General features: G+C 41.0%; 1 protein-coding gene across 3 annotated transcripts in view; it reads right to left on the bottom strand.

The window, feature by feature from the left end:
* The window catches only part of DHX8 (DEAH-box helicase 8), a 29,322-nt gene extending 9,197 nt beyond the window's left edge, over positions 1-20,125 (bottom strand). The window contains exons 1-18 of one of the 3 annotated variants that reach the window (XM_036997063.2): positions 19,891-20,028; positions 17,280-17,339; positions 16,156-16,241; positions 15,570-15,642; positions 15,065-15,150; positions 14,027-14,136; positions 13,272-13,643; positions 12,716-12,860; positions 12,419-12,622; positions 11,655-11,742; positions 10,200-10,297; positions 9,107-9,254; positions 7,907-8,088; positions 4,189-4,383; positions 3,823-4,008; positions 3,490-3,700; positions 2,986-3,167; positions 856-996 (exon numbers count right to left, since the gene is read on the bottom strand). In XM_036997063.2, coding sequence (XP_036852958.1) covers positions 856-996; positions 2,986-3,167; positions 3,490-3,700; positions 3,823-4,008; positions 4,189-4,383; positions 7,907-8,088; positions 9,107-9,254; positions 10,200-10,297; positions 11,655-11,742; positions 12,419-12,622; positions 12,716-12,860; positions 13,272-13,643; positions 14,027-14,136; positions 15,065-15,150; positions 15,570-15,603 — 2,382 coding nt within the window. In that variant the 5' untranslated portion in view covers positions 15,604-15,642; positions 16,156-16,241; positions 17,280-17,339; positions 19,891-20,028. Of the gene's footprint in view, positions 1-855; positions 997-2,985; positions 3,168-3,489; positions 3,701-3,822; positions 4,009-4,188; positions 4,384-7,906; positions 8,089-9,106; positions 9,255-10,199; positions 10,298-11,654; positions 11,743-12,418; positions 12,623-12,715; positions 12,861-13,271; positions 13,644-14,026; positions 14,137-15,064; positions 15,151-15,569; positions 15,643-16,155; positions 16,242-17,279; positions 17,340-19,890 lie in introns of all 3 variants that reach the window. The other 2 variants (XM_017645444.3, XM_017645442.3) reach the window with 2 other exon arrangements.
* Positions 20,126-24,679: the final 4,554 nt, after the last annotated feature.

Genomic DNA, 24,679 nt, shown 5'->3' with positions numbered 1-24,679 from the left:
CACCACCATGTTAATGCCACATACCATTCTATGGCATGACTGTACCATATTTTATTAAACTACTTCCCTTTTGGATCTCATTTAGAATTGTTCCAGTTTTCCTCTAATATAAATAATGCTCCAATGTGCATCTTTTTCCATTATCTCTACATATGTGTTCAATCATTTCTAACTTTCAAATATACTCCTAGAAGTAGACCTGTTAAAGAGAAACTTTTTAAATTTTGGATGTGTTGTAGCCAAAATGCCCTCAAAAAGGCTGATCAGGTTATTCATTAAAAAATATAATTTAGGCATGAAATTATTTCAGAATTACCAAAGAAACACATTATTGTCTCATGAATTATTAACATCTCAGATGTCTGTGACTGGTACAGTACTTTAAAAAATATGTTCTTACCACCACCTATATCAAATAATATAGAGTGCTAAGATTCAAACTTATTTTTCAAAGTTCAAATTTTACACAGCTTTTTTTCCCCTCATAATGTATTTTTTTTTATTAAGGTATCACTGATATACAATCTTATGAAGATTTCACATGAGCAACATTGTGGCCACCACATAGCCCATTACAGTCACCATCCATCAGCATATCAAGATGCTACAGAGTCACTACTTGACTTTTCTGTGCCACACCACCCTCCCTTTCCCTCCCCCCACATTATGTTACACAGTTTTTTAATGATCAAACACTAAAAATTAAAAAAAACAACAAATCTCCTTATCTTACGGAAGTGCCCATTACCTTCAAAGTTCACGTTTGAAAACAAAGTTCAAAATATAAAACCATAAAAAATTTCAGAAAGGCCCTAACAGGATTCTCAGGAAAGCTGTTGGTTGAAGCCACCATACCTGAGAAATAGGAGTCACCACGAGCTGGTCGATCCCTGTCTTGGAATTGTAAACTTTCTGCTTCACAAATCCAGGGTCCACCACATAGTAGATGCCATCAATAGTCAGAGATGTCTCTGCAATGTTGGTGGCAATCACGACCTGTAGACGAGAGGAATACAGCTGGAGTGAGCTGCCCAGGCTCAGCCCTGAAGTGTGAAATGGGACTTCTGAACTCAGACATCTTCCCAAAGGAGTGTAGTTATCTTCTTTTCAAGAAGATCAGATAGCACTAATCTGTTTGGCTTCAAATGGACAGAAGGGGAGGTGCCTTCACCTTAAGGGTTAGGTCGGGCAGGGGGTGGTTCCAAGAGAAAAGTAGAACAGTAAAAAGCAAAGGCTAGTTAAAGCCAATTTTATTTGGTGCAAATGGCTACATATCTCATTTTTTAGATCCCATGCTTATTACTACAATTTTAATTTTCTAGCACCCTGGGAAAGCAGAGATTTCCTGACATCACATGTGCCAGTACAAAATGAGATTTTTCTTCCCCCATGGGGACATCTGGACTACAGAATGGGCTGTCTCTGTATGAGGAACAAGAGAGATTTTTTTCTGATCATAAAATGAACCACGAGGCAACAGAGGAATTTCATGGTTTGTGTGTACGCAGCAGTGTATGTGATCCAGAGGGTTATTGGTGTCAGCTTGGCACTGCCACTCTTCTTCCACCCAGAGGTTCAGTTAATAAAACACAATTGCTTGGAAAAATCATTGTAAGGAGGCACCAGAACATCTTGCATCATGCCAGCATCTTATCAGCTCTGAAAGGCTTGTACCTGCCACAGAGCTACAAAACTGTCTCAGAAAAAAAGTTATCATCCACCGGGTACAGAATAGAGGAAGACTCTTTCCTCCCAAACCTGCTCCTCCTTCAGGTTTCCCTCCTCAGCGCCACCTTCCAACTAGCGGCCTAAGCCAGACACCTGGGAGTCATTCCTGACTTCTGCCCTATACCTCCAGGCACCTAATATCTTGTCTATTCCAACTCTTTAATGTTACTCAAATCTCTCTCTCTTCCATTTCTAGCTATGGACTCAAGAGAAATGAAAACATATGTCCACACAAAAACTCGTAAACAATGTTCATAGCAGCATTATTTTTAATAGCTAAAACAACCCAAATGTCCATCAGTTGATGAATGGATAAACAAAATGTGGTCCATCCACATTTTTGATGTAGAATAAAATAAAAAGAACTCAAGTACTTATACATGCTACAATATCGATAAGCCTTGAAAACATGCTAAGTGAAAGCAGCTAGTCACTAAGTACTACACATTATAAAATTCCATTTATGTGAAATTTCCAGAACAGGCAAATTCAGACAGACAGAAAGTAGATTTACTTTCCAGAGGCTAAGCAGAGGGGATAATGAGGGTGATTGCTATAGGATACAGAGTTTCTTTTAGAGATCACAAAATTGTTCTAAAATTAATTACAGTGATCAATGGTTAATGATTACTTACCATTATTAATGGTAATTAATGGTTACACAATTCTGTGAATATACTAAGAACCACTGAACTATATACTTTTCTTTAAAGGGGTGAATTATATGGGATATAAATTATACCTCAATAAAGCTGTTATTTAAAAAAAATCAATCTGTCTCCTGTCTCATTCTCATACATACACTCAGTTCCAGCTACTGGAGCTACACAGCTCCCAGAAATGGCTACTCTTGTCCTTCCGCCTTTCCTGCCTCTAGGAGCACCCACGTGTTCTTCAGGGCTGGCTTAGATCATTACTTCCCTCTGGGTATCCAGGGCAGTGCCAGTAACACTTTCACACTGCATGTTAAAGGCCTATCTGTTGGTGGATGTCCCACGGCAGAGGGAGGCCTGTCCTCAGACTGCAGCCTTAGTGTTGACCCTAAAGCCTGGTAGATGTACAACAAATATCTGTCAAATGAAGGAAGGGAGAGAAAGAGGAGCAGGAGTGACACACAGACCCTCATTCCTTAACAAACTGTTTGGACTGTTTTCTAACACATAATGAACAAGACTTGCATACACCTTAGGCAATCCTGTTGAGGGCTAGCTGCATATATCACACGGTTTCAAGGCATACATTTCTGCCTAGTCTTACCTTTCTGCTGCCAGGTGGAGCTGGATCGAAGATTCGGGTCTGCATCTCACTGGGAAGAGCAGAGTACACTGGGAGAATAATCAACTCTGGAACATCAGGTCCCAGGGATTTCATTCTTTCATACAGGATCTCACAAGCAGTGTCGATCTCTTCCTGACCAGTCAGGAAGACCAGGATATCCCCTATGTATTGAACAGGAGTATTAATATACTTTCTGTGTGTGTGTGTTCTATGCAAATGACAGAAAATACATTCATATTCTAATGTCTAATGAATCAAGAGGATTTCATCTGTCCATGTTTTTTATCCAATTTGTGTCATTGTTTAAATAGGCACATTTAAACCCCACACACCATTATATGTATTTTCACCACCATCATTTCAAACATGCAATCCTGAAACTTACAGAGAGATCAATTTTAAAAGGCATTTTTAGAAAGATGAGCACAAATTACCCACATTAGGACTTCTGGCCTAAGAGGAAAAAATGCTCTTTCTCCCTACCTGGTGGTTCTGTTAAATGGATCTGCATGACAGTGATCAAGCTGGCATCCAGATAATCTGTCTCAGGTTCCTTTGTGTACAGTATTTCCACTGGATATGTTCGACCTGGGATGGTGAAGATGGGAGCTTCATAGAAATATTGGGAAAACTTCACTGCATCCAAGGTGGCTGAAGTGACAATCAGCTTCATATCCTGCCGTTTCTGAACCGTCTAAAAGGAAATGCAATGTGGCTTACTGAAAAGGACTACCCAAAAACACACAGGCACTCAAATCCAATTCCCAGAATTCAGTTCCCAACAGGTGGAAGGGTCACCAAAGAGCACCTCATTACCTTTTTCAACAATCCAAAGAGCACATCTGTGTGAATTGTCCTCTCGTGGGCCTCATCCAACATGATGATCGCGTACTGAGTGAGGTCGGGGTCAATCAGGCACTCTCGGAGCAACATTCCGTCTGTCATGTACTTGATGACTGTTTCAGGGCTGGTGCAGTCCTCAAACCGAATGGTGTAGCCCACCTACAGCAGAAGAGAAGTCAAAAACCTCAGGAACAAACCTTTCCTTTCTGCAATGAACAGGCAAGATTTCAGTCCAGACTGTTACCCATAATCTTAATAAATAAGGATCTGACCAATATGTAGATCTGGGCCTTTATATTTTCTTCAGGTATTTCCAGGATAGCTTCACCATCCACTTACCTCTTGGCCTAAGCAACAACCAAACTCCTCCGACACTCTTTTGGCCACTGACATGGCTGCCACTCTTCTGGGCTGGGTACATCCAATCTTGCCCCTGGAAGTGTAGCCTGCCTCCGCCAGGTACTGGGTGATCTGTGTTGTCTTCCCAGATCCTGTCTCACCAATAACAATCAAGATCTGATTGTCGTGGACAGCCTGAAAGCAACCGAACAAAAATATAGTCATTAAAATTTGTCACACATTACTCTGAAGTAAAATAATTAATGCTTACATTCTAACACTAAAGGAGGAAAAGAAGATACAGTAGAACGCATATGGCAATATTATCAGCAGGGTTTAAAGTATTTTATCATGCATAGAAAAAAATACAAATGGTAATTTTTTATGGGCCTTGCCTTTTATTATTTTAATTGCTCATGTAACTTAAATTAAAAACTTTAAACTTTATGGATATTCTTTTTTAACTGACTCAAATTCATATTTTTAATTTATTGGTTTCCTTACATAAATGAAAATATAGGCGATAATAAAAGCATACACTACCACCCAGATATCCCTGGCTTTATATATACACACACACATATATATATATGTATGTATTTTTAATCCATGGTTAAAGAACTCAACAGTAAAAATGTATATGAAGTGTTGTTCTTTTCTACTGCCATTCCCAAATCTCTAATACCTTACCTTCAAAAGTCATCTTATTTCTACAGCTTATAACAGCAAGGGATGGTCAACAACCTATGTGTCTATTAATACGGGACAGTTAAATAAGCCAGGGCACATTCACATAATAAAGCAGTAAAAAAAAATAAATACGGAATAAGCCCTGAGTTGTATCAGTAAGGGGAAAAGCAAGATGTAGAACAGTGTATATAACATGCTGCCACCTAGAAACATTTAAAGTACATATAAAACCTATAATGTCTGAAGAATTAATATTGTCAAAATGGCCATCCTGCTTAAAGCAATCTACAGATTCAATGCAATCCCTATCAAAATACTGACAGCATTCTTCAGTGAACTGGAACAAATAGTTCTAAAACTCATATGGAACCACCAAAGACCCCAAATAGCCAAGGCAGTCCTGAGAAGGAAGAATAAAGCGGGGGGGATTACACTCCCCAACTTCAAGCTCTACTACAAAGCCACAGTAGTCAAGACAATTTGGTATTGGCACAAGAACAGACTCATAGACCAATGGAACAGAGTAGAGAATCCAGATACTAATATAAGCATATATTGTCAATAAATATACGATAAAGGAGCCATGGACATACAATAGGGAAATGACAGCCTCTTCAACAACTGGTGTTGGCAAAACTGGACAGTCACATGTAAGAGAATGAAACTGGATTACTGTCTAACTCCATACACAAAAGTAAACTCGAAATGGATCAAAGATCTAATGTAAGTCATGAAACCATAAAACTCTTAGAAGAAAACACAGGCAAAACTCTCCTGAATATAAACATGAGCAACTTTTTCATGAACATGTATCTCTCCGGACAAGGGAAACAAAAGCAAAAATGAACAAGTGAGACTATATCAAACTAAAAAGCTTCTGTACAGCAAAGACACCATCAGTAGAGCAAAAAGGTACCCTACTGTATGGGAGAATATATTCATAAATGACATATCCAGTAAGTGGTTTTACATCCAAAATATGTAAAGAGCTCATGCACCTCAACAACCAAAAGGCAAATAACCCTATCAAAAAATGGGCAGAGGATCTGAATAGACACTTCTCCAAAGAAGAAATTCAGATGGCCAACAGGCATATGAAAAAATGCTCCACATCGCTGATTATTAGAGAAATGCATATTTTTTTTTGAGAGGGCATCTCTCATATTTATTGATCAAATGGTTGTTAACAATAATAAAATTCTGTATGGGGGACTCATTGCACAGTCATTAATCAGCCCCAAGCCTATATCTCAACAGTCTCCAATCTTCTGAAGCATAACAAACAAGTTCTTACATGGTGAACAAGGTCTTACATAGTGAATAAGTTCTTACATGGTGAACAGTGCAAGGGCAGTCATATCACAGAAACTTTCGGTTTTGATCATGCATCATGAACTATAAACAATCAAGTCAGATATGATTATTCATGTGATTTTTATACTTGATTTATATGTGAATCCCACATTTCTCCCTTATTATTATTATTATTTTTTAAATAAAATGCTGAAGTGGTAGGTAGATGCAAGATAAAGATAGAAAACATAATTTAGTGCTGTAAGAGGGCAAATGTAGATGATCAGGTGTGTGCCTATAGACTAAGTATTAATCCAAGCTAGACAAGGGCAACAAAACATCCACGGATGCAGAAGATTAGAGAAATGCATATTAAAACCACAATGAGATATCATCTCACACCAGTTAGGAAGGCCAACATTCAAAAGACAAACAACAATAAATGCCGGTAAGGATGTGGAGAAGGGGAACCCTCCTATACTGCTGGTGGGAATGTAAATTAGTTCAACGATTGTGGAAAGCAGTATGAAGGTTCCTCAAAAAACTAAAAATAGAAATACCATTTGACCCAGGAATTCCACTCCTAGGAATTTGCCCTAAGAATACAGCATCCCAGATTCAAAAAGACATATGCACCCCTATGTTTATTGCAGCACTATTTACAATAGCCAAGAAATGGAAGCAACCTAAGTGTCCATCAGCAGATGAATGGATAAAGATGTGGTACATATACACAATGGAATATTATTCAGCCATAAGAAGAAAACAAATCCTACCATTTGCAACAACATGGATGGAGCTAGAGAGTATTATGTTCAGTAGAGAAAGACAAGGACTAAATGATTTCATTCATCTGTGGAATATAACAACAAAGCAAAAACTGAAGGAACAAAACAGCAGCAGACGCACAGTACCCAAGAATGGACTCAGTTATCAAAGGGAAAGGGTCTGGGGAGGGTGGGCGGGTGGGAAGGGAAGGATAAGGGGATTAAGGGGCATTATGATTAACACACATAATGTAGGGGGGACATGGGGAAGGAAGCATAGCAGAGAAGACAAGTACTGACTCTATAGCATCTTATTATGCTGATGCACACTGACTGTAATGGGGTACATGGTGGGGATTTGATAATGGGGGGAATCTAGTAACTACAATGTTGTTCATGTGACTGTATATCAATGATACCTTAATAAAAAAAAACCTATAATGTCTGTATGTATATATGCATATTTGTACTTCCTTGTATATGTGTAAGATAAAGTACATATAAAACTTATGTCTATATGTATACATAGAAGATATTGTTGAAAGGACTCACTGGGACTAGTAAACTCGGTTGCTTCAGGAAGGTTTGCTGGTCTTAAAATCAGATCTCCATAAAATGGAAGTAAATACCTGAGGCAAAGTTTTGCCTTTATGGGATCACTGGCCAGGAATCGCCATTTTTTTTTACTGACCAGAGCTGCTGATTTGTACTATACAATACTCTGCCTACTTGCAACTACTCTAGGGTCCCCCAATTCAAAAAGATTAGTTTCCTCATAGGGAAAGGAAATGAGTAGATAACTAGATTTTTTTTTTTAAGAACCAGGAAATGTTCTGTTTTTTCCTATCCCCTCTGGAAAAGCCACTTCAAATGTGCACATACCTGTCAGCTAATTCTGTTAAAATATGTCATCCTTCCTTAGGCAACACCCCTTCCCCCCACCAATACATTCTAAAGGGGCTTCTCACCTGGACCAGCTGCTCCTTCAGTTTGTAAATGGGCAGGCTCTCTCTTTGCTCAATGATTGACATCTGGGTCTTTTTTCCGTAAGAAGCTTTGTTTCCCCCAAAAGCATGCTTCTTCCATTCAGGAATGTCGTTAGGCATCATCCCAATACCCCTCATGTTGGCAGCAATCTGCCTGCCTTCCGCTGCAAGGGAAAACAGCATCTTAGCATTATCCTCAAGCCACCTCACTGTCCCACCCCTACATTCAGCAAATCACATTTCTCTAGTATATCCCTCTGCTCTGTTACCTCTGTGTCCCAGCCACCGTCCTCTCCCCTGAATAATTAGAAAAACCTCCTAATTCATCTCACGTGTCTGCTTTTGCTCCACCCAATCCACTCTGCAGAGCACCCTCAAAAATCCTTTGGAAATGCAACTATGATCATGCCACTCCTCTGATTAGAACTTGGCAACATTTCCCAGAACTTTAGAATTGAGCCCCAATTCCTATTGCCATCTACAAGTCCTGGCCTGCCACACTTTATCCCCCACTATGCCACACATCGCTCTGTATTCCAGCCACATAGGTCTTATTTCCCACCTCACAGCCCCAGCACACGTTATTCCTCAGCCCAGAACACACTACCCATCCCCTTTGACAGACTAAGTCCTATTTATCCAGTGGGTCTCAACTTTCCCAGGGAAATGACCCACCATAGCCAACTATGCTACTTGTACTTCTCCCTACAGCACTAGTCATAATAATTAATTAGTTGTTTGGTAACCTGATTAATATCCATCTTCCTCACTAAATTTTAAGTGTCATAAGATTGGAGTTCACGTCTGTTCTCTTCACAGCTGTATCCCAAGTTGCCTAACACAAGTTACTAAGTACTTGATACAACTGTATCCAGAAGTTAATATTTACTGCACAAAGAATTATACAAAGAGGTAAGCTATATTATCATTAGTATAAAAACTTTAAAGTTATTCAGAAGAAAAACCCATCAATCTAATGATTTGACGAGGGTTACGAAAACATTTTTGGCTTTAAACATTTGTTTAAAAACAGAACAAAAAACATGTTTTAACTGGAGGGAAACACCAAATCATGAAAGCCAAGGCTAAATCTTCAGTACATGCTGGTAGTACCCCACTGACCCGATGTAGTTCAAGGCTGTTTTTTTTTTTTAAGTCCACACCCTCTTCCGAAGGTCCTACCATCAGGCAGAGGGTCAACCCAGTGTTTATTGAGTCCCATGGGAATAGAATCCATCTCAGCTTCCCGCTGGGCTTGCTTGAGTTCCCGCCTTTCTTTGGCCAAAGCGCTCTGCATCATTGCTGCTTGGGAGAGGGAGCCATCCGGGTTCTAGTGCAACAGAGAACAAGCAACATCAGGATGAGGGCTCAGCATGCAGTAAATGCCCGGGAATTAAAATGTAGATATTAAGCTTGAATCTAACTAATGAGAGCCACCTGGAAGAATGTTCCTATCAACACAGCCAACTGAAAGAAATGGATAGACTAGCATATTCAGAGAAAATGGAGGACAACTGAAGGAACTGGCTGGCAGATGAGAATCCCAAGAGAGAGAGGACATACACGAAAATTGCTAAGAATTCTTCAGTATGGCCCCAAGAACTAAAATTAAGACCCATATGGGCACCTCAGTATGACAGATTTCAGCTCTGCCTAAGAACTAACCATCAGATCATTCTGAAGATGGAATGGGTCTCCTTAAGGGTTGAATCCCCTGCCACCAACAATGTCGGGCAGCTGTGAGACCACACAGGGGGAATGTTGTGGGAGGACCCATGGATGAATTACAAGCATTGTATGGGTGGCTAGGCTGGCAGACCTTTAAAATACCCTTTTCCAAACCTAAAATTTTATCCCAACTGTTCCCATGAATTCTTTTCCCACAGCTCTGACCTCCACAAAACCCAGGACTACTGCTTTCTACTGGGGCCAGCCCCAAATGGTCAAATGATCCCTTCAAAATTGCCTTTGAATCTACAGGGTAATGATTTAAGCTCTAAGGCAGGGAAAAGGCAATAATGGCAGATCAAGCTTCTCATGCTTATCTCTACTTCCTCCTAAACACACTAAAATAAGAGCAAAAGAATTAAAAATGCAAAAAAGCAGCAAAGCCAAGTCAACCTCCCTGTAAAACAAATAGATTACTGATGCTGACCAACAGTCAGTACTAACTCTTGTGGCCTAAGTTCTGTTTACACACATCTAATAACCCACTCTTACACACTGAACTGTTACTTTAAGAAAAGACATTCACCAGAGTCACAGCATTTCTCACCTTAACGATTTTAATAGGGCTCATGTCCATGCTCTGCTTGGTGTGCCCTCTCAGGAATGGAGGCTCTTCCTCAACCAGTTCAATCTCAAGGTCCTCATCTAAAAGTTCCCCAAAAAGAAGAATTAACCAAAAACAAAAAATAACCAATCATTTTCGCCAAAACAATTAACTTCCATGGGCACCAGCAATCTTTATCAAAGATAGCTCCCAATCTTTATCAAAAGTAGGTCAAAAGGAGAGCAATGCATGTAAAACTCTAATGCCGGTGACTGTTCCTCTCTGCCCCCAAGCCATTTCTAGAGCATTTGGGCTCCAACCCAAGAAATGATCAGAGCTACTTTGAAAAGAAGTTCAGCCTGTGGAAAAATGCTGACATTCTAAATTGTATTAAAGCATTTGCTGTCCAACTTCATTATGGAATGACCCCTAGCCCACAACAGATTGGGGAAAAAATTAAGTTGGACAACTGGACAATACCAAATGTAGGCAAAAACATGGAGCAACAGGAACTCACACTTATGGTAGGCAGAAGTATAAACTGGACGACAAAGTTGAATATATACATTTCCTACTACCCAGTAATTCTTCTGCATATTTAGGAAAAAGAGAAGGTCTTGCACGTGTGTATTAAGAGACAAATACAGGAATTTCACAGTAGCATTATTCATAAAGGTAAACAAAACCCATAAACAGCCCACATGCCCATCAAAAATACGATGGATAAATTAAGGTAAATTTATATACAGAAACACTCTATAATAGTGAAAACAAATGAGGTACAACTGTAAAAATCAACAGAAATATCAAAAGAATGATGGTGAATAAAAAAAAATTTTTAAGCCAGACTAACTAAACAATATAAAGTTTAAGAATAAACATATAGATGATAAAACACCAAGGAAAAGCAAGGATATGATTAACACAACATTTAGGCTGGTTGTTACCCAGAGAAGGATGAAGGAAGATCTAATCAGAGTTGGGTATATAAGGGCTTTAAAGATGCTGGTAAAGTTCCACTTAAGCTGGGTGGTACGTATGGAGATGTTCACTAATTATTGTTATATAAATTACATAAATTCCATGAAAGGATTATTTCACAATTTTAAGAAATTGTTAATGGGCTTAGTTAAAAGTTGTTTCCGGGGCAACTTGGAGGTAATGCAGTGGAACCAGGGTTTTCAGAAATTCTCAGCAATTACTAAGAATATGAGATCAAATTTACTTCCCAAAATACAATGATAACTTTCTATATCCTGGAGACTTATTATAAGCAACAACATAAAACGTTTGTCAGAAACATGAATTTTTTGGCTGCCATCATGGAGGGAACCTTGTTCTTTAAGATCTGAGTGGTGAGACCCAAGGAACAAGTGAGTTTAACCACCCTAGCCAGTGGCTCAACTTGCCAGCTGTCCTCCCGATCCATTATTCTGTTCAGTCCAAGTGGTTAGTTACCTTCTTCGTCATCCACCTTAGGGAGAATGCCGGTCTCTTCATCAAAGTCTGGAAATTCTTCTTTGGAAAGGACATTGGCAGCAATCATCTAGCCAAAGGCAGGCGAGAGCATTTGTAACATACTAGAATAAAACTCTTCTTTGTTGAAGAATTAATACAGAGATTTCATGTAGGAAACCAAGGATTTTTTCTCCTCTGACCCAGGATTACAGGGCCTCAAACATCATATATCCCATCCCTAGGGGCAGGACAATATGATACCCAAAAGCATGACTCAAGGGTCTCATAACCCAGGAAGTGTTACCTGCTCCTTTCCCTTGTTGCCATAGCGCTCTGCACGTTCCTTACTATGTAATATAAGCTTTACAACTACTTGTTTCAACCTGTCTCCTCCACTGGACTTTTGAGTTCCTCAAGGGTGGGATCCATTAATACATTCACCTTTGTAGCCCTGGCAACTACATAGTGCCTGGCATACCACGGTTCTGACGTTTACTGATAACGGTGAAAACAAGAACAATTACATGGCACTTAGCACACACAGGCACTAACCTAAGAGCCTCACTTCTATTAACCCACTGAATCCCCACCATGCTAATGCTGGCCCTGATTTAGATGAGGGCACTGAGGCACAAAGAGGCAGAGCAACTTGTCACAGCAGCCAGAAGTCACCCCAGGCCATCATGCTCCAGGGCCCATACTCCTCCTAACCATTACGCTAGGTGCTGAATGACTGTGTAGCCATAATAACAACGGGCCCCAACCTGTTTGATCTCCCACTTCTCCGGGTCAGAGATGCGGGTAAGGCGCTTGCGCTCCAGTGAGTCGTCCTCTACTTCAGGGGCACTGACAAGGGAGAGGTGAGTAGGTCTGTCTGGATTCCTCATTGAAGTTTCCTCATTGGTCTCCCCGACAAGGTTTCGTCGTCGATTTGGGTTTAGATCTTCTCCTGTCTCTTGATCCACATCCTATGGCACAAAAACAAGGGAGCTAGCTCACTTGCTGTCCTCTTATGTTTCCTGGGACACCAGATATGGAAACAGGCTGGATATCTCACCTACCTTCATGCTCAGACTGGTCTTGGTCCCCGTGAAGGACAGCACTTTGACCTTGACCCTCTGGCCTTTGCTCACCACATCAGCCACATTGGCCACACGGCCTTCCCGCCGGAGCTCAGAGATGTGCACTAGGCCTTCCCACCGCTTCCTGAGGGAAAGTCAGACACACCTGCATCATGCCTAAAATACCTTTTCCCCAGCTGATTTCCACTCTCATTGGAACTGAACAAAAGGAAATGGTCTTAAACTCAAGAGGGAAGTACCAAAAGGTAGTCAAACAATATACTATCCACCAGCGCCACGACTAAAGAAAAGATATATTGGAGGGGGAGGGTTGCAACAAATTCTCATCTGTCTTAACCAGCAAAAGGGCAGACCTCCTGAAGGCAGAGGAAGAAATAAATAGTTCTGTGACATTTCAAGTATCAAATCAACTTCTAACAACCTAGTATGACTGATTTAAGTGTCATTACTCATATTAACTTTAGACTGTGAACATCCCTGGTGATAAATGAAAGTCTGCCCATCACTGGTGTGAAAGAAGAGCACCAGCCTTTACCTTAGTCCCTCCAGCTGTACAAAGCATCCGAACTGCATTATGCTGGTAACTTTGCCATTGTAAATGTCCCCGATGGCGGGCTCTTCTGGGGGAGGGCGGTCCACATGCTTATCCCGCCATCTGTCCAGACTTCTCTCCACATACTTGTCTCGGTCTTTCCGGTCTTTGGGGGGACTCTGACTTCTGCTCCTGGACCGGTATCTAGACTTCCCTTTATTTCTCTCCCGGGTCCTGGAATGTGACCGAGAGCGGGACCGGTGTCTCCTCTTGTGCTCTCTTTCTCGGTCTCGGTCTCGGTCTCGGTCTCGGTCTCTATCTCTGTCTCGGTCTCGATCTTGCTCTCGGCTCCGCTTCTTCTTCTTTGTCTTGTCCCTAACAAATCAACAAACACCTGTTTAAAATTTCAATACCTGCCCAATTTCACCTTTGCATCCCCAAGCATCCAGCAGTGCTCTGCGTGTGGTAAGTGCCTTCGAAATGTTAAGCTGAATTAGGGTTTCAAAAATCATGACATCCCTGCAGGCCAATAAAGGATGAGGCCATAAAAATATTCAGCTTTTTTCAAACTCAGATTTCTATCTTCTTAACAGCATGTGCTAAATACTCTTGGCAGGCAGCAATAAAAATAGATCCAACAAATGGTACATGGCCAGTCTAGATTCTGTAAACATGCCCAAAATTTTGCTTGGCTAGTCCACAAAATTCAACTATCACAGTACCCTAAACTTCCAAAGGATAGAACACTAAGGACAAACCGGTGCTCAGTGTCTCTTTGCTTCCCCTGGCCTGCTGCACTGGGCATTAAGGCCTCCAGTTCTTTCAGGACATCCACAGCAACTTTCACATCATCCTCGTCCAGCATGGTCTACAGGGTCAGAGGCCAGCGAAGTTAGGAGAGGGAGAAAAAAAAAGTCACTCAAAAATCCGTACTGCAGGTACCTACTTCTACAGATCTGACAGCCCCTCCATCTTTCACCAGTTATGTGAAAGAAACAGAAGGGAACAAAGATTTCCAGCACAATTTAAGACAGAGGCAGAAGAAATGAGCAAAGGCTCTTAAAAGTCATTTCTACATTTGAGAAATCTCCTTTGTCCTTAATACAAGCCTATGGAAGGCAATTAGATATCACTCCTCTTGTGAAAGCATGCAAGTGATAATTATAAATAGAAAATAGATGTTACAAAAATTTTTAAACTCTCCCTTTATGGTCTCTTCCTACCTTTCACATACTTTATTTTTCTCCATAGTTTTTATTGCTATCAGTTATATCATATACTTAATCACTTTGTTTATTGCCTTGCTCTTCCCCACTAAAGGAATTTACATGTTGATTTCCTACCCCTGCCTCACCTCAATACTAGGATGTAATCTCCAAGAGGGCAGACACTCTAGTCGTTTTGCTCACTACTGTAATTCTGATACTTAGAACAGTGTAGGTACTCAATAAATACTTGCAAAAATGAAATTAAAAACTCAAAACACTTCAAAAATTAGAACTTTTAACATGTAATGGAGCAAAAAATCTAATTTCAGACAACAGATATCTGTTCTAGAATCTTAAGTTATTTCATAGCTATTTAATATCCCTAATCATAGCTTAGCTTCCTACAATTCCCAACCTCATTTCTCTGGAATATCATTCTCTGAACTTGCTCAGGCAGTGATCAAACACTTCCACTTTGAAAAATATGTTACAATAAAGGCAAACATAAAATTAATAAGTAAGGAGACAAAGAAAAGGGGTGAGGGGAACATGCAGTTATAGTAGACATTCTAAACATGGTATCAGTACCCGAACAGAAGGGTTGTCTGGTTGACAAAGGACTGGGAAGAGTTCTTTCAGCTTTTCTTTCTCAGTTTTGGGTTTAACAACCGGATCTTGATTCATTAAAAAGCATGAAGGGATAAAAAAAAAGATACACTTAATATTCTTAATGGTTAACAAAAGAACTTCACATTAGATTTCCATCAAACTAAAAGCAGAACATGACATTTTGCTATATATTACTCTCACACAGTACTGTAAACATAATTAAAAAATTTTTTTAAACATTGATAACAAAACTCTCAACAAACTATCTGGGCATGTATATGTGTGTGTTGGGGGGGGTGTATCATATTCATTTGGTTGGTTATATCTTATAATTTTAATTCTGTCTTAAGTCATTTGAAAAATTTTATTATAACATTTCTTGCTCAGCAGCTGCTGCAAGGGAAACAAGCAATTTACAGGATGCTGCAATGTAAATTACAATCAACCCTTCTGGTGGCTAAGCTCTGCTAGAAGTTCTGCTCACCTCTGCTGGTAGAAGGCTTTGCTGGAGGCCGCATGGTCTGTATGAGACGCAGCAAGTTACTAATAAGAGAATCCTTTGAGAAAAGCAACACAACAAAAATTATTAGCCCCTGGATCAGTGTTTAAAAACAATAAGAAAAGGAAGGGTGGTTATGCACCTGAATTTAGTTAACTGGAATAAATGAAGCATAGCGTGTCAACTTGATGTGGCACAAACCTAGTGAAGTAGCTTCACTGAAAGCTGAGATTTAAGACTCTTGGGGGAAAAAAGTAATTTAGTTCCCTTTAACTATTTTATTGGTTTAGAACTACCTCCAAAACCCAGACTCTTGTTTTACTTCCCGATTCACAAACCACGAATGTAAATACCCATAAAGACTAAATGATGGAAATTGTCCCCCATTTTGCTAGAAGGTGTCACAGTAAGTTTGGTCACATCATCACTGCTTAGTGGCATGAAAACATTACACACTTAATGGTTATTTGATTAAAATGTACAAATTATCTCCTTTATCAAAATCCTATATTAAATCCTACCAAAATTTAAATAGTGACATTAAAATAAAACGGGTCTTCAATACACATACCGTGAATTCTGCACCATTTTTGACCAGAGAAGCCTTAAAAGTATCAAAGGTGGTATTTTTTTCAGCAAGACTGATCACAAATTCAGCTGCAAATGAGAAAAGGGATTAAAACAAGAATGAAGACTTGAGCAAGAAATCAGTTTCAAATATGTTAAAAACAAAAACTAGGCTATTCAGTAATAACAACCAAAGACCACCATCCAGTAAGAGTAAAGAATGAGGATGTAGACTACGAGATCATCCATGCATGGTTATAGTTAAATTTTGTAAGACAGTACTACCAAATGGCTCAGCAGGCCCTTGAGCGCATTCGGGATAGGAAGACTTCCTGGTCCCAGATCATTATACTCTCTTCTCATGAAACTACTAGCTGTGCATACCACCAGATAGACTCTAGAGGTAACTGTCCAAAACATGAGCCATGAGCATGCCACATACACAAACCCCCAGATGCAGACACAAGGACACGTGAGGTAGGATGCTTTCTACAGTTCCTAGAAGAACAGACCCAAACTGTATGTGAGGACCAGGAAAAGCTGCTGGCTGATACAATCTTCACGTCGATGACAGACTCACTTGCTCCCCAAATTTTTCTCTACAAACCTCCCTAGTTCTTGGAATTTCTAATATTAGGCTATGCTCCCCAAATTTTTCTCTACAAACCTCCCTAGTTCTTGGAATTTCTAATATTAGAGCTATTTATTAACTAAGAGACTTTCAGGAGAGAAGTGCATTTTATAACAGGCTGAAATAAGAAGCCTCACACTGAGTCCCACAAGAAAATTTTAATGACTTCATTTGGGTTTTAAACCTAAAAAAAAAAATAATAGTATTAAGATAGAATATCTGGGTAACTAAGTTATAAACTACTAATACCATAACATTTCCATTGCCTTTACCTTTTCGATGACATTAAGTGAAAGCCAATTGTCATCAGGTTACAAGGACACAGTTGAAGCACAGCAAGTCAATGCGAACAGTTAAGACTTTTTGACCATCTACTATGTACCAGGCACTAGACTAAGGGCTTCACATGGCTTATCCCCATGATCCTCATAAGCAGGGTACCATCACTGCCCTGTTTAATAGGATAAGGCAACCGAAGGTTTGAGACACTGACCTACCCAATAATCATCGGTGGAGCCAAGACTAGAACCCAGCAATTCGACTTCAGAGCCTACAATCTTTAGAGAAACACAGAAGGAGAGTGAAGTCACATCGTGCTAGGTGGGCATGTTCAAAAGAGCCTACCCCAAAGCAACTGGCAGGATATTCTCCCTGCATCAGTCATTTATCAGGATTTTTTTTTTTCAGAAACTGGAGCATCATTAAATTAATTGATTGAAAATGGATTAACAGTTAAAAACAAGTTCTTTGTCGTAAGCAGGAAAAATAATGACACTGAAATGATAATACACCGAGGTCAAAATCAAAAGAATCCATTACCCAAAACTTAAAAGAAGTAAATATATATCTCTTTGTTATTAAACTCAACTCTGGCAATTTAGTTTCAACAAAATAATACTATCACATTTTTTCCAATGTTAGTATTTATAATGTTATGGTTTTGTAATTCTGTGTTTAACAGAATGACAATGTTGTTTATAATAAGAAATATATATTTAGTCTTCATGCCCTGTTCTGGGCATAGAGTTTCTAAAACCCTCGGAATTTCCTACATGTAGAGGGTAAGGAAGGCCTCTTCTGTAGGTTAATAAACAACATTAGAAAAGCCCCTAAGTAAATTGAGGAAGGGGGCTGGTCATCGGGGGAACCAACACAAATGCTTAGAGAGTTGGAACTTTCAGCCCCATCCCTGACCTCTGAGGAGGTGAGAGAAACTGGAGATTGAGTTCAGTCACCAACGGCCAATGATTTAATAGATTATGCCTATATAATGGAGCCTCCAAAAATACACGGAAGAATGGAATTTGGAGAATCTCTTGCTAGAGAACACCCAGAGATTCAGGGAGAATGGGGTACTCAAAGAGCATGGAAGCTCTGCACCCCTTCCCATATACCTTGTCCTATGTATCTCTTCCATCTGTTCAAGAGTTACATCCTTTTATAAGAGACCAGTAATCTACTAAGTAAAATGTTTCTCTGAATTCTATGAGCTGCTCTAGCAAATTAACTGAATCCAAGGAGAGGGATCACTGGAACCTACAATCTAAAGCCAGTGGGGTCAAAAGCACAAGTGACAATGTGGACTGGCAACTGGCACCTGAGATTAGGTGTCTTGGGAGCCTAAGCTCTTAACCTGTGGGATCTGAGTTCAACGGTTGGACACCCAGCCAGCATCACAGAATTGCTTGCTGATATTGGAAAGGAGACACATCATAATTGTTGTCAGAACTGGAAAGAGAAAAGCACATCTGTGGTTTATTTGCAAGTTAAATGGGGTCTTTAGTTACACATAAAATAGAAAATCATGGAGTTTATGCCTCACTTTATTTTTGTACATACTGAAGTTAACATCAAAACAATTTTACACATGGAAGGTCGCAATTACTTTTTGTTTCCTCTGAAAGAGGCCAAGGCATTAATAGTTAAAAATAAAGAGAAAGTAACTGACAGTGAGAATCTATCTGTACTGTATTCCTATTTCCCTACCTCAATAAATGTTTGCTAAATGAAGGAACATATTACAGAGACTGATAAAAAATTATAGAGCACAGGCACATCTTGACTAGAAGGCAAGAGAAAAGTGAACTAAAATATACTAGCTGCAGGGCATCTTCCTAGGTGCCATATGGTAACACTGTGAAAAATATATTGTCTCCCTCATTTCAGATGAAAAATAGTTTCAGAGAAACTAAGTATCATTCCAAAGGTCACACATCTAACCTCCCTAACCCGTCTAGTCACTTAACCCTTCCCTCCCATCCCTTGTCACTTCATCTTCATTTAGAAAATAGAGTAGTCAAATGGAACTCTGCCTCATCTTACTACCACCATACCCTAAAACCATCTGCATCTACAACCACATTCTCTGTCCTCCTTCCTCTTAAAATGGATGGAGCACACCCGTACCTATCAAAGGTCAATTTTTCCACTCTTGCTCTTGATCCCATCCATCCCTTCACGTTCAGGAGGACTCCACTTGACTGTGGCTTTAGCTCCAGGACCCTAGCCTTTTCCAATTCCTCAGTTTGGGTTCTCCACATGTACAATTTGCCCCAAAATGTCTAATAACCGGTGTTTGAAAGACAGTATAGCATGAATAAGAGCAGTTAAGGCAGACTTTGGAAGACCTGGATTCCAGACCAGGCTCACATTTGATATGTGACCTTGAGGGGGGTTACTTAGTTACTCAGAGCCTTGTTTTCTTCATCTAGAAACATATGATACTCTCGCACAGGGTGGCGTGAAGACCTAATAAAATAAAGTGAACCACTGAGCATAATATCTGGCGTGTCTGCCAATAAATGTCTGCCATTATCATTACCGTCATCATCATCACCATCATGTTACCTGGGGCTAAAGAAAGGAAAAAAAAAAAAAAGCAAGCAGCCACGGCCGCTCCGGGTTTCACTGACAGCTCTGGAAATGGTTTCTATCAGCTCGGCCTGGCTGGCTCTCAAGCGGAGGCCACGGCCGCAGGTTCCCTGGGCCTGGGTCTCGGTGTCAGAGAGAGAGAGACACACGGACACACACTCAGCCCACCAACCCCTTTCAGCCTTCCGCTTCCTTCCTCCCCAAACCCAGAGGCCGCAGGGACCTCACCAGGCTCACCCAGATCCTTGTCGTTGATCCCCAAGTGATTGTCCAGCTCGGTGCAAACCTTCGACACCAAAGAAAGATACTCGAGCTTAGCGAGTTCTTCCGCGGGGCCTAGCTCTGTCCCGCTTACAGCCACCGCCATAGCCACGGCCACCGCCATGGCTACGGTTTCGCATGCCCTCCTCACTGCGGGCTTTCGGAGCTACTGGGCCCCGCTCCAGCTTGCACTTCCGGGTCGGTGCACAACCCTTTGTTTACGGTAAAATTGAAAATTCCGGAACTACTCGTGTCGTCACCGGATGGATCGTAGAGAGCAATCAGGCAGGAAGTACGTAAGGAAGGGACGGCTGAGTAGGTTACTCTGCACGCTGGCAGGCGCCCTCTAAAGGCCAGGAAGCTTCTTGGCCCGCTTACAGGCCCGGAGACGTTCACTTTCAGCGCGCTCGCGCCCCACGTCGGCAGAGGGCTACCGTGGTCTGTGGAAGGGTGGCCGGGGCGGTCGTGACCCGGCTATTCCTAAGACTTGAAAAAGGAACCCGCTTTCAAGTCTGAAAAAAGGCAAAATTCGCTTTACAATGAATCCCTATATTCCCGGGACTTTGCCACTTCGTGGCTCAAATGGCTATCTCCAGCGACTCTGTAACAAACTATCAGGCGATGGAATCCAGTTCTGTTAACTTACTCTACAGATGAAAAACTGGCACTTCCACTAACTAGCTGAGAGTCTTTGGGCAAATTAAGCTCCAGGGCCTTTAGTTTTCTCATCTGTAAACTGGGATAATGTTGTTCTAATGGGTTTAGGTGATGATTAAATGAGTTAACTAAGCGAGGAGGCTGACACAAAGTAAACATACTACAAATAGCAGTTACTATAATCCCTAGGCGAAACACTGGTCACTGTGAAGTTGGTCTGTCAATCACAGATTCCCTCAGTCTGAGACCCCAGAGAGCCACCTAGCTTCTCCCTCATGAAAACCACTTCTCAACCTCCAATTTTCCTGACGCCAATACCCTTGTCCTCTCAGAAGTTGTTCCCCCAAATACCAGGTGTGCAGTGAACCCGAGGTCACAAACTCAGGTCTTCCAAGTTCTACTTCAGCTCCCCTTCCCTTTGTAACAACTCTACGGTTTGGTAAAGATTTTCCCACGCCACACTGCTCTGTGTGATGAGTAAAGAAACTGGAGGCTCCCCAGAGTGGCCATGCAATCTATCAAAAGGGAGGAAATCAGACCCTTTGCTGTTAGCATTAGGCTACAAACAATGCTGCACCTTTGGACTATTTTCCTCCAACATCCCACCATAAACTAAAGAATGGCAAATGGAGAAAAACCCAGAGAAGTAGTTCTCACTGCCTCCAAGAGCTGCGTGTTTCCAGGTTCCTAAGGAATCAGAACTGTACCCTCTGATTCTTCCTCTGAGTTCTTCCTACTTTGATAATTCCCAGTAAATAATTTACCTTTTCCAAAAAAACATTAAAACAAATACCCACATTTAGTCACTACCCACACAACCCCACTGATGGATAAGAAATTATTTCCCAGCACTCTCCTTGTAGTAACAAAGGTTTTGCTTTTATGCCTGTTCCTAGACTGATACACATCTTCAACCCTAACCACAATTCCCACATTACAGATTTCTACTCTGTCCCTGAGACTGGTCCCAGCTGCTGGTCCCGTGAGCACTTGGGGGTTGGAGGGAGGTATGATGCAGAGGACAAAGTGCTTAACCTCTAAGCAAGCCTAGATTGGATGGGGGAGAGCAGAAATTATCTAAATGTGTATAGGTGAAAAGTGGCATCCTCATGGAAGTTGGTGAGAAAAATCACTGGACTTCTTGTCACCAAAAGAAAATGGTATTGTCATAACCAAGACAGCCCTGGCTTTTGCTGCTGGACTAAAACTGGGATCTTAGAGAATCTTTGTTCTGAAAGGCAAAATCAGAATAATTTGCTTCTAAGTCTGTAACTGCCATTCAACTTTTATCAATATTAATGCAAGGAGACTTTAGAAAAAAATGGCACCTTCTTCATTGTCCTCTGGGGCCCTGATCCAGCCAGAGAGCCTGGGAACCAGCTTAAAGACATTGTTGACAATGGCCTGAGCCCTTTCATCTGAGGCCTCCACTGATAGAGGATCCCAGAGAAAGTGAAATAATGAAACTCCCCTCATTTTTCACTGTTTGACTTTTCCTCAAAATTCTCCTCCAACTTTGAATCAATGCATTAAACGTATACTGAGTATCATCTATTTTGTGCCCAGGCACTGTGGTAAGTTCTGGAAAGGATCATTAGGAGTCTGAAAGGTAGTGGAAAAACCACCTAGGAAGAACCAGAATCCTGTAAATGCTGCACTCATGGCTGATGGCAGAGCTGTGTTTATTACTCTGGTCTCTCTCTGCTGCCTAAACATGAAGGCAAGTGATAGACAAAAAGCAAAGTAGATCTGTTCCCTGTCATCTGAGGGCAGCTGCAGGGAGAGGAAGGGCAGACCAGGGCCAGGCCATCTCACGGGCAGTTCCTCCTGTTGCCCTCTGTTATTGGTCGGCCTTATCTTCTAATGTCCAAGCACAGGCTCAGTTTTGCCCAAAATGTCCCTGACCTATTCCCTCTCTTCTTAGGCCATCAACCTGCCATCAGTAATAATGGATATTTTTTGCTCTAAGTTCTCCAAAGCTTTGTGGTATTAAGTCAAAAAATGTTCCTCCTCAACAGGCTTTATTTTATTGTCACAGGTAAGTTCCCTCCTTACTCTGTGACTTTAAAGGCTGTCTTAAAAATGTCAGGAGAAAAGAAAAATCAGACAACCAGACACACTTATCATGTGAACTTGTTTAAAAAATGTATTCTCCCATCTCTACCTCATCTTCTGTAGGAATGGTAAGGAGTTTTCACATATTTATTTATGAGTTAATCATCCTTTAAGTGATCCTGCTTCAGGATCTGGTTGGTATTGTCTTTTAAAGAAATATTACAAGTATAGGTGACAAAGTCACAACTTACCTTGAACTTCGTTTTCTTCTAGGTATATTAACCCCCCACCCCTCTCCCCACAGAAGATAGGGTATTTTTGTAGCCTCTGGTTTTCTGATTGCAGAAATGCTTTAGGAACTTTTAAGGCTTTCCTCAACAGAAATGCAAAATACAAGCCAAGCTGAGAAGTGTGTTGATAGGAAGAAACTAGAGAAAAGAGGGGCTGATGTTTTGTTTGCTAGCCAAGCATGCAAACAGCTGTTCAGTTAGGCTGGGACCAAAGGTCCGTGTTACTCTGCATGCTCTTGCCACTAACTCAAAGCAATTGCTTCTCCGGAAATTCCATTTCTTCCCCCAGATGAAGGAGGATGAGTTTACAGCATGTCCTGCAAGCAAGCTGTGTGGGACTCTTTTCCAAGCTCTCCAGGTCCAGAGCGTCAGGTCAAAGAGCTGTGGTGGCAGCGATTAGCTGCTGCCCTGGTGCCAAAATAGCTACCTCTCCATTTGGGGATTGCAGTAATTATGGTGATTTATGCCTCCAGAGTGAAAATTAGCAATCTGGTGAGGTAACTAAAAATGAATGCATCTCTTCCTAGAGTTCACTCCACCCAGCTGAGCCACCAAATAAAACCAGCATATGGGGCAATTAGGGAGCCGAGCTCCTATTTTCACAGCCCAGCTGAAAGAAACAAAGTTCAGGGGCCTGGCTTCCCCTGCCTGGTTCAGCAATGATCACAAGTCCGAACAAGCGTCCCCATTGCCTCTCAGTAGTGCCCTTAGTCCTCCCATAAATGCCAGCCTGTGGTTTCACCTTTCAAACAAAGTCATTTGTTCCAGGACATTGTCCATTTTTCCCTGTTTTGTTGAAACTGTCTGAGAGAGGGGAAGGGGGAAGTAAGGAAAAACCTCTGTCACATGGGTATGTGTGGGGCAAAGATATTTTTTCTTCTTAGTCACATATTTGCTTTTACATGACCCAGAAAGACCTTGATCTTCCCTAACTCCCCCAGCCCACTCTCAAGTATTGGTGTGGGCAGAATTTATACAAAAATTTTTGAGACATAGAGATCCAATATTGATTGACTTCACCACTGAACACAGATGGAAATCCCCATTCTGTTTCTTCCCCATGGACTTAGACCTCATGGGACTTCACATGTAACAAGGATTGGAGTGACACTGTCAGCTACCTGGAAATCTGAACTTAAATATAGCTTTCACTTGATTGTATTTCTCATAAAGTTTTAGAATCAGAAGATAGTTAAAGGGCAATGTAATCAAACTCACTTTGAGATACTGAATTAATTGGTGTGGGTGTGATCTGAGCATCAGGATTTCCTTTCAAAGCTCCTTTAAAAGGTGATTCTAATGTGTAGCAAAATTTGGGAACAACTACCTTCATCCTCTCCTGCAAGCTTTTTCAACCTCAGTACTATTGACATTTGGGTCCCGAATCACTATTATGGGGGATTTTTCTACATATTATAGGGTATTTAGCAGTATCCCTGGCCTCTACCTACTAGATGCCAATAGCATCCTCCTCCACTCCCCAGTGTTGACAAATGTCAGCAAAGTCTCCAGAGATTGCCAAATGTTTCCTGGGGAGCAAAATCGGCCTGGCTGAGGGTCAGTGACTTCAGTGCTCATCCTCCTTGACCTGTCAGCAGCATTGTGAAACCGTCTTCAGAAGACTCCTTAATTTGGCTTTCACAATACTGCACTCTCTGACTCAGTGTGCAAGGACATAGTGATATTCCAAACATGTTTATAGAGTAGACTAGGAGTTGCCTACATGTCTTTTGCTCACCTCCCATTGGCCATTTATCAGGAAG

The sequence above is a fragment of the Manis javanica genome, chromosome 4, assembly GCF_040802235.1.
Source record: "Manis javanica isolate MJ-LG chromosome 4, MJ_LKY, whole genome shotgun sequence".
Taxonomy (NCBI): domain Eukaryota; kingdom Metazoa; phylum Chordata; class Mammalia; order Pholidota; family Manidae; genus Manis; species Manis javanica.
This window is presented reverse-complemented; position numbering and strand designations above follow the sequence as displayed.